The sequence below is a fragment of the Ctenopharyngodon idella genome, chromosome 21 (assembly GCF_019924925.1).
Source record: "Ctenopharyngodon idella isolate HZGC_01 chromosome 21, HZGC01, whole genome shotgun sequence".
Taxonomy (NCBI): Eukaryota; Metazoa; Chordata; class Actinopteri; order Cypriniformes; family Xenocyprididae; genus Ctenopharyngodon; species Ctenopharyngodon idella.
In genome coordinates, this window is record NC_067240.1 from 9,582,135 (window position 1) to 9,593,021 (window position 10,887).

The following is a 10,887-nucleotide window of genomic DNA, read 5'->3' on the forward strand; positions in this document are numbered from 1 at the left end:
TCTCGAGTTATTGCCATTTTAGTAAAAGTGGCTCTGCCCATAACAAACATTTTTACGCTCCTTAGCGACCGTGAATCAAAATTTAAACTTTTTTTTGATAATTATTGTCTTTCAGACTCCAGAGAATCTTTCTGCACTGTTTTGGGTCCAATTGGGGCGAAAAACCTAGGACTAGTTCACAAAAGTAGGTTTTGGACAAAATTAAAAAAATGGCAGAAAAATGTTCATGACGGAAATGAAATTGGAGATATACATTTATTTAACAAGAAAATAAACACTATATTATTAGTCTCTGCCAGAATTTTAATTTTGGTGAAACTTTGCAAAATGGGTATATTTCATAATCTGCTTACCAGCTCTACATCTGGAGGGATGAGGAGGCCAGGGGGCGCCACAAACGGCTCCTCGCTCTCTTCCTCCGGCTGCTCTTGATCTGAGAGAAGAGCAAAGGTGAGGGGAAAACAGAATGAATAGACAAAATCAAACTGGCAAAGGCTAAGAAGCACAAAAGAATCAGAGGTGGGAAAAGAAAAAAACACACATACAGATGCAACTATGAAGCTTCTTTAACTAAGGGCACATTAAAAGGACTGGAGGCACTTTAAGTTTCATTTTGATTTACTCCAACTTTTAGAGAGACCACAAGCCCCGTCAGCTCTGTTTACCACTTCTGCCTCTATGAACTCTTCAACCCTTAGCTTCCATGAATTGGTCAGGACAGGTAAAAACCAAATTAAAATTTTATGCTGAATTCAATGTGAAGGGAAAAGGAGGCTCGAGATGGAAATACATTGCAGGTGCAATAATGTGCAACAGCTAAAGATATTGTGGGAGATAATCAAATCTTGTAGTTAGCGGCACATTAGTTACTCTTACAAATCAAACAGCTCTTTTAAACCTATCCAACAAATAGTCAGTTGTCATGCGAGCTTAATTTTTTTACGTTCATTTCACATTGTCTCACAAACCTAAATCTTGGGAGTAAACATCATCTGGTCAGCAGTGCAGATTATTTTGGCTGCGAGCCACCCGTACAATAAGACCATCAGAACGACATGTAAATGACTGGCCACAATTTCTATTGTTTTTATGTTTAGATTATACCACAATTATAGTCTGACATTAAAACAAGGCATTTTTGTACAGAAAACACTGGAGAACTAGCTGAAAATTGATTTCCAAAAGTAACAAGCACAGAATATTTAATAGATATAACTCAGAAAACAAAGCAAAAATGCAGTTCTTCTCGTTGATATCAAGTTATCTTGCTTCTAAATTCCTGGAACAAAAATGTATCTTTTTCAAATATAAGACGGCATTAAACTGGCAAATCGGGTAATTATTTCACCTTCAGGAGGGCTTGTTCCACAAACCCGCACCTAGTTGCTCAAAACCCCTACAGTTAAGAAATCCTCTAATAATAGAATTTAAGCAGCAGAATTTAGTGATCAGAATTTCTTGCAACTAGGCACTGGTACCTTGTAAACATGACTTTATTTGTGAACTGAATAAAAAAAAATAAAAAATCTTGCGCGCCCTTATTTTTGGAAGTTGTGTAAAGTCAGCCAATCAGATAACAACTAGCCACATTAAAAAAGTACTTTTCAATTTTGTGGGCAATATCAGACAGTGAAAGGACTGTGGGTCACGATGTGTGAGGCTGATGATTGTGAATGATCTTCCTCTGATGGGAGGGGGGGAGCTGTCTGGCTTCCAGTTCAGCTTCTATAAAATTTATGACTTCATCACAGTCACAGTGAGAAAAAGACATCAATAACACTAGTTGACTGTGTGTGTGTGGGATAAGGACTGTGCACGCCATAGGCCAAGTGTCTTGTTCTCTGCAGAGTGCTGGTGCAAGCAGGTGTGAATGAGGAGTACAAAAGCATCGAGGGTGATTACTGTTTGTTTTAGAATCTCATTTGTCCCAGAATTTCCGCTCGAGACGAGCTTTGAGGACTCAAACTAATTCTAGGCTCCAGTGTTTATAAAGCAATCAGCCATGAAGTGTGATGTTTTTGCTAAAACTCTTTAGTGCTGAACCATTGGACCTTGCTGGTCATTAACAGTCTCTGCATACCCACTGCTTGCCTCACTCACTCTTTAAAAAAAACTTTGAGCTTTTCAGTGCCTTGAGGCTCAAAAACTATACTTATTTGACCTAAGGGAAATGGCCTCGTTTCATCCCGGAGCATTTTGAAGTTTGTAGGCTAAAGTATGTCTGAGAAGAACAGAAACTTGTCTTAGAAACTGAACCTCTTCAGGCAGACTCAAGCAACAGTTCAAAGTAAGTATGTGGTTTTTGAAGTTGTGTGGTTTCTAGACTTGTACGAATCCCACCTGCTTCTTTGTTGGCCTCCTCTTCCTCAGTGGGCTGGGAGGGGTCGTAGTAGTCCGCACTGTAACGGAAGGCCACTGCGTTGTAGGTGCCTTCATCTGCCAAAGCTTCGCTCAGCCTTTTATACTCCTCCTCTGCAAATCGAAAAAAAAAAGATTCTCATGAAAGAACTTGAACTGATTGCAATGTTCAGGGTCCTCAAACATTCTCTTTCTGTTGCTCTCCACAATTTTACAACTGAGTCACATTGCCCCAAAGTTTTAATGTTCTAAGGTTGGGGCTAAAACACTGATCCAACAAATCATTATTTGACACGCCTTAATTCAGATAGAATTTTTTTTAGTTTACATACACTGTTCAATTTTTTTATGCTTTTGAAAGAAGTCTCTATTGTTCGCCAAGGATAGAAACCAACTGTCTTCTATGAAATAATATATTTTAAAATGTAATTTATGTCATGTGATTGCAAAGCTGAATTTTTTCAGCAGCCATTACTCCAGTCTTCAGTGTCACGTGATTTTTCAGAAATGATTCTAATATGCAATTTTGTTGCTCAAGAAACATTTCTTATCAATGTTGAAAACAGTTGTGCCGCTTAATATTTTTTGAAAACTGTAAAAAAAAAAAAAAAAATTCTCTCTGAATTTTTTGATGAATAGAAAGTTTATTTGAAAACAGAAATCTTCCGTAACATTATAAATGTCTTTACTGCGATTTTGCAACTGCAGTTTAATGCATCCTGGCTAAATAAAAGTATTAATTTCTTTCAAAAAAGAAAATCTGAGCCTAAACTTTTCAGTAGTGTTAACTTAAATAAATAAAATAAATCAAAGTACTTAAATAATTTAATTTTTTAAAAGAAAATTGGCAATAAACTTTCACTGACATCGTAATGAGTTTTACCCTAACCCTTTTTTTTTTTTTTTTAAACTTGAATGTACAGTATTCAAAATATACCTGACAGCAAAGCCATCACTATAATATTTAGGGGGAGTTTACACTATATCATTTTCAACTAAAAATGGAAAACTTAAGCATTTTAGATGTTCACTTGCATGACAACAATGTTTTGGGGGCCTGAAAATGCAAACTTTTGAAAACTGGTACTGTTATCCTCTTTTTTTTAAACTACAAAAATGTGAATTCGTAAAAAACAGTGACGCCATGCGCATGTGTATGATGTGTTCAGTCTATAGCCGTGTAGTGTTTCTTTACAAAGTGACATTGCCAACTCCTAGCCTTGCAGCATAACACAGCATTTTTAGTGGTTTTCCCAGATTCATGCGTACAGGAATCGTTTTGACAATTGTTGTTTGACATTTGACACATCCCTGAATGTTTTAGATGTCTCCACCTTCAACATACAAAGAAGCTGATGAGTCGATTCAGGTGATTTAATTAGTAAAACATCTAAATCATTCTGGTATGCGTGTTCTCTTGCCTGGAACTGAGAACAACTGATCTATAGCCAACTTTATATTGTAAATGCAGCACAGAAACCATACTGATTCTACTGCATAGTTGAAAGAAAACAAGGTGTGTGCTGATGACAGTGGCAAAACAACTCTGTTGATGTATTTAATTTATTCTCAATCACAACCAAAGCCTAAAACAGACACTCACCTAAACACAGTTACCCTAAAACTAACCTTTTGCCAAAACCACAAGAGCAGACCCTCATATATTCATACCAATCTGCACATCCAAACATCCACAGTGTGTTCTCATCTTTAACAAGATCACTACAGAACTACTAAAACTGCAATTGAGCACAAGGACAGCCCAATAATAAACAATCAAAATGCTTTATTAAGGTTTATAGGATGTTAATGTAGACAGATTGATAAAAGTTTAATGAGGTTGGGTCTCCCCCGAAGGGCGAATCCACATGATGACTACAGAAATAATGACTATGGCATTCTGACACTATCAGCAAAGGACATCATAATTCACCCCCACTTACCTTACTGCACACCTTTGTTTAAAAATTGTTAAACTGCGAATTGAGCTAAGGAGCATCACTTTTGACTTGAACCTGGTCATACATATATTGAGGTATAATAATGTGCTATATTTAATTAGCTCCATTTGATTCGTCAGCATAGCCCGAAGACTAACTTTTTATGAAACAAAATTCTGAAAAGGTTTATAAACGTTCCAACAAAAGCAATTAAAAAAAACCCAGATAGTTCCGGCTCTAAAAAGTGATTTGGATGAGCACTTGTAAAATAGAGTTTTATGACATTTTGGGATGATATTTCAATGCATCCGAAGCAATATATAGCTTATTGCTTTCTTACAACAAATATTTGATGATGTAAGCAGCAACCTGTTAACCAGGTAAGGTGTTACCTAAATGCGCTTCACTGAATTAACAGTTCAATTGCTGGGTGTAGTCAAGTGACAAAATGTTTTGAACAACATTCCAGAACAAGCTTTAATCAACACATAAAAACATCACCTGACATAGCAACCAGGAGCCGGTCTGGTGACATAGTATAACCCGACGAGAACACTTTCACGTTCTACAAATCAACTTATTTGATTTATTCTAAAAAACAAACTCAGCCATGTCAGTTTTACGCTCTTCACACAAACAAGCACCTTTTACTATTCTTGAAACGTAATACAATCAAAAAGATATTAGAGGAAGGCACTTAAAGTCTGACTGCACAAGTCGATAACCATGAAAAGCATGGTTTACTGAAGAGCGCTGCTTGTCCACCTAGACAAAACAAGCTAGATTAATTATTTCCAACCGAAAAGGTCAGTGTTTTTTTTTCCTTTAAAAAAAGTGCTGCTATAAAATTGTCTCTTCATGCTTTTCCACAAATTTTCTATATATATGCGTCCCAATAAAAAAAACTCTCACAGGGACAAGACGTGTAAGTTGTGGTTTCAGAACATGCATAGTTAACACAAAGTTTATAGTTTGAGTTTATAAAAAACCAAAAAAAAAAAAAAAAAAAATTTACAAACTTTAAATGGTTAAAATGGGGTCTCAAGAAGGTTCAAAGGAACATAATTCATTTTAAACAGAAATCTTTACTCTCACTTTTGATACATTTAATGCATCCTGGCTAAATATAAATAGATATTTCTTTCAAAAACAAAACTTACTGACCCTAAGGCTTGGTTTCACAGACAGGACTTAGCCTAAGCTAGGAATAGGCCTTAGTTCAATTAGGATATTCAAGTAGCTTTTATAAACGTTCACTAGAAAAAAACATTATTGGTGTGCATCTTGACACAAAACAATGGCAGTGACATATTTTAAGATATGTCAGTGCAAACTGCTTTCAGTTAAAATAGCTCAAACATGCATTTTAGTCTGGGACTAGCTTAAGCCTCGTCTGTGAAACCAGGGGTAAATTCAATTCAAATTCAAAGGTTTGCAGTCTATTTAACAACAAATGTGTCAGCTAAAATGCTTCTAAAATAAATGTAGTCACACTTTACTAATTCTGGATCACTGAAAATGAAAATGCTGCTTAAAATTGTTTATTGGCTCTAGTTTTCAAGATATGCTACTGCGTCAGTATGTAGGACCCTTGACTTGGGAATCTCAAATTAACCCAGAAATGACTAAAATACATCTTTGACTGACTGGATCTATAAATAAATCTAAGACTGGGGTTGGACTGTACTTGCTTTTTAGGCAAAACAATGAACAATGTAATCTGAAGCCGGTATTTGAATTGCATCATGTTTTTCCTAGAAATCACAGATGATGCAATCATACGAAACTACATCATTCTGCTGAACAAACTGCCCTATATCATCTCTAGAAATCACACAGCAGGGGTGCAAAATCTGACTTCTGACATGTGATGCAGCATAATCACAGTGTTCGTTTGTTGGCCAGAGGAGAACTGGCCCCCCAACTGAGCCTGGTTTCTCCCAAGGTTTTTTCTCCATTTTCTGTCACCTGATGGAGTTTGGGTTCCTTGCCACTAATGTCTCTGGCTTGCTTAGCTGGGGACACTCAATGTTCAACAATATTATTGATTTGACTGCACTGACACTATTGAATGAGAACTGAATTGAACCGAGCCCTAAGCTTAACCAACGATGACAGAACTGCATCATTGAATCATTTTCCAGTTTTCACTGTAAAGATGCTTCGAAACAATCTGTATTGCATAAAGTGCTATATAAATAAAGGTGACTGGACGTGACTTGCAAAACTCAATTACTGGAAGGCCACGGCCCTGCAGAGTTTAGTTTCAACCCTGCATTTTTTCAAACAAGCCTGAAGGACTTGATGAACTGGATCAGGTGTGTTTAGTTATGGTTGAAGTTAAACTCTGCAGGGCTGTTCACTCCAGGAAGAGATTTGCGTCCCTGTCATAAGCCCTGTTCAGACGGTAATTGTTTCTCACATGAATGTCTGTAAAAATAAATTTGCATGGCACTTCAGTGATAAAACTCATGCATTCAGATGGCGATTTATTCACGGTGGAGGAGAGAGTTTAGTGATCCTATGAACCCGGGAACGTGCTGCTCACGTGGATGCATGATTGTCTGCTGTAAATAAAATGCCATATGCTTAGAATAATACGATTATATTAAATTTAATAATAGGAAAACAATATCCTATTTACTATGTGATTATTTAAATCTCCTGTTTAAAAATAGGAAGATAGACAGGCAATAGTCAAAATGGTTTTCTGTCTTACATTTTATCTCAAAATGATGGATGTAAAAATATGGAAATTAGCAGAAATAAGTTAATGCATCCTGTTATTTACATGAGGTAATCATAAAGCTGCTTGGTTTATATTTTTATACATTTTAGTTCACCCCAAAAGGAAAATTCTGTTATTAATAACTCACCCTCATGTTGTTATAAACCTGTAAGACTTTCATTCATCTTTGGAAAACAAATAATGAAATCTGAGAGCTTTGTCCCTCCATTGACTGCCTTTGCAACTATCACTTTGAAGCTTCGAAAAGTTCATAAAGAGATTGTAAAATCAATCCATATAAGCAGCTCAACCGAACCTGAATGATGCACAAGAACCAACCTCTTCCAGAAGCTCAAACATGCTGCGTAACCAATGAGGTTCAATCTCGTGTGTTACGCAGCACGTTTGAGCTTCCGAAAAGAGAATTTTATTTTTGGCTGTCATTCAGGTTCGGTTGAGCTTCGGCTTATGTTCGTGGATCAATGTTTATATGCGAGTAAAAGCCTAAATTAAATCTGTTTATCATATAAAGCGATCAAGTCTCTTCAGAAAATGTTGTACTAAACCACTCGATTCATATGGATTAGTTTTTCGATCTCTTTATGAACTTTTAGAAGAGTCAAAGTGGTTTCAAAGGCAGTCAATAGAGGAACAGACATTTAAACTAAGTTATCTTTTACATTTGTTTATTCAATTTCTTATTACTGTTAAAGGGGTCATGAATTGAGAAATCAACTTTTCCTTGAGCTTTTGATATATAAGAGGTCATTGTACTATAAGAACATCCTGTAAGTTTCAGAACTGAAAACTTCCTTGTTAGTCCAATAAAAGCTTTTATTGACACCAGGCCCATTGAACGAATGATACTGGAATGTGCCTGTGTCATAAATAGGTGAAAAGCCACCTCCGCAGAAGAAATCATGCCTACTTCATCATTGCAACGTTAGTCCCGACCACTGGCGTGTTACTGAGATGAGGAGGAGAGAAGAGCGATACAACAGGACAAAAATGACATTATCTTTCAAATGATCCTTATGCTAGGAATATGGTTATTTATTTTCAACAATGTGAATGTCTCAGTTGAGCATTATTCATTAGTATTTCACTGTGGATGCTTTGGTAAATCAATCACATTTCAGCGCAGGCTTTGCAAAACAGAGGGCTAAAATCAGGATTTATTTCTAAATTATGACAATTTTTGATGTAAAAAGCATACTAAAATTATAAGTGCACCCCAGGAAACATTATAAATTAATAAACCAACACAGTTCATGACCCCTTTAAATACACCTGCTGTGAGAAAAGCACAGATTATTTCATTTGTATATTATATTGTATTTGTAATGTGCATCTTTGTTCTTATTTTTAACAAAAGATAAAATAATGAAATAAAGATTTTCATCTTCGCCAACTCCTACTTTGACCTAAATGGTCTGTCATTTGTTTTTCTTTTATATTTTGTTACCTTGTAAGGCTACATTTTTAAAATAGGGAAATTAATTTGGCTGTACTGCTCAGTCACTTGCAGAATAGCAAAAAAATATTGTGATTTGGGATTTTCCTAAAAAAAGAAATCGTGATATGACATTTTTGCTGTATCGCCCACCTTAGTTTGAGTTATACATAAAAAATGACTAGGCTCATAGATCACTGTGCATTTACCTTGTCTGGCCTCCTCTTCCAGTAGATCAGTGTGCATAGCCAGGTACCTCTCTTCATCACACAGAGCCTCTATCCTGGCCTCCTCCTCGGACAGCTGGTAGTCGTGATTCCACGAGCCTGCGTCATATTCCGAAAGATCATGTAAATGACCGCGGCCATCGTACCTGCAATATGAATCATGTGGTTAAAGGTGAGAGGAAATTAACATTGGATTACATACAACAAATACTCACCACACTGGAGAACCCTAAAAGTAAAGCCTTTTGTTTGTATATTCACATATATGGTTTTCTTTCAAAATTCTACTTCGCTTACAAGGTTTGCATGAGGAGATGCCTGGGTGGCAAAAGGCAGACGGCCTATATGATGCACTCCAGAGGGTATACGGGGTCAACAGATGAGTGCACTTGCATGATAAACTTACTAAATCCATCTAATTCTTCACTAAAACCATAAAAAGACGCAAGAGGCGAATAAATAAAAATAAAACGCAAACAACAACGCTCTTCTTACCTTACATGGTTCAACAAACCATTCCAACTTGTACCCTTGTCAGACAACTGAGACTTATTGAGACAACTGCCATCATCATTCCTACATTTACTGCAAAAGAAGTACATCCACACAAGCCCGAGTACATAAATACCTATCCGTAAGAACCCATATGGAGGAAATTTTCCTGCGCTCGCTCCTGTATTCCACTTCTCAGTTCCAGTTTCTTCGGCAAAAGAGAGAAGTGGGCGATGAGGTGGCAATCGGGGCCTGGCGGGACCCCTTAGCCTTAATTGCTGAGGAAATAAGTTCTGTATTACGTGATAGAGAGACACACACATACACATTGGAAACAAGAAACAGATCCATGCAGATTAAGGTGGCTCAATGCAACCCGCTGCATTTGAAAACACTCCTGGCTTGATATCAATTTTCACATTTTCAAAAGGTCTGCAGCTGAACTGGAAAAAGCGTTGAGGAAGAGAGAAAAACAGATAAAGAACACAATATTTGACTGACTACTTGTCAAAAGTGCTTCCTGCAAAAGAACAACGTTAGACTGCAGAATTCATATAATGGAATTCAATTCATGGATCACATATGTGAGAACCACCTTAATGCACGGACTAATTTACAGTAGCAGGCTAATCTAATGTGAATTTGCTATGGTTTGCATTTAATCATATGAATGCAACATAAATGTGACCGCAGCAAAATCACCAAGTGTTAAGAAGCAGAGGCCTCACATGACATGACCAGTACATAAGGTTCATATTATGATTAATATTCACTTATTATGTGTTAAAAGGATTATGTGAGTAGTTAAATTAATTTTAAATTATATAAGTGAGGGCCAGGCGAGAAAGGACTCTGCTTCAGATTTAAAACATCCCCTAACCCTGCATAGAAAAAAAAAACAACAACATCTTAAACCAGCCTAAGCTGGTTAGCTGGTCTCTCTGATGGTTTTAAAAGGCATCTGGGTACTTTTTAACTTTCGGGCTGAGCAGCAGCTTGGCCAGAAGACCAGCTAATGACCATCTTGGCCAAGCTTGGAGACCAGCTTAAACCAGCAAACCATCTTAGGCTGGTTTAAACTTCTTGTTGAAACCATTTGACAGTTCTGACAGCTCATTGAGCTTACAAAAAAAAAAAAAAAATCACAATCCAAGCAAGTTATCTTAGATCTGTCATAGTCAATTTTCTTTTATTCACGTTTGCCCATGTAAACATTGCACAATGCCATCAGCTCCTCCTGTGCTGCAAAACAACACAATACATCCAACGTCCCTTTGGAAGACATTAAGTTGGTTAAGTAATGAATCCCATTAGGTTTGTTTAACCGACCTATCGATCATGATGTTCTTGTCCCCCATCCATGGGATAAGGTGTTTGCCCTGATCGTGGTAGCTGGCCCTCTCATCGTCCCGGAACAGCTTACAGGCGTAGCCGAACACCAGCAGCTCCGCATACTTGCTACTGTCGCTCTGCTCCTTAGCCGCTTTATTATGATCCTTCTTGCTCCCCCCGCGCCTGTACATTCCAGATAACATCCGCTAGACACGCAAAATAAGCGATAGACTTTTAGAAATGTATAACCATTTCTTTACAGGTAAGAGAAGTGGAATAATATATGTCAGCTAACAATTGCTCCAAAACATATCAACACACTGCTGAAACAAATATGGCGGGTTGAAGAATGTTGCG

The 10,887-nt window shown here is 37.1% G+C and overlaps 1 protein-coding gene across 2 annotated transcripts in view; it reads right to left on the reverse strand.

Moving 5' to 3' along the window:
* sfswap (splicing factor SWAP) overlaps positions 1-10,887 on the reverse strand; it is a 100,151-nt gene extending 89,264 nt beyond the window's left edge. The window contains exons 1-4 of one of the 2 annotated variants that reach the window (XM_051877354.1): positions 10,528-10,887; positions 8,689-8,852; positions 2,341-2,472; positions 354-433 (exon numbers count right to left, since the gene is read on the reverse strand). In XM_051877354.1, coding sequence (XP_051733314.1) covers positions 354-433; positions 2,341-2,472; positions 8,689-8,852; positions 10,528-10,733 — 582 coding nt within the window. In that variant the 5' untranslated portion in view covers positions 10,734-10,887. The remainder of the gene's footprint in view (positions 1-353; positions 434-2,340; positions 2,473-8,688; positions 8,853-10,527) is intronic. The other variant, XM_051877355.1, reaches the window with a different exon arrangement.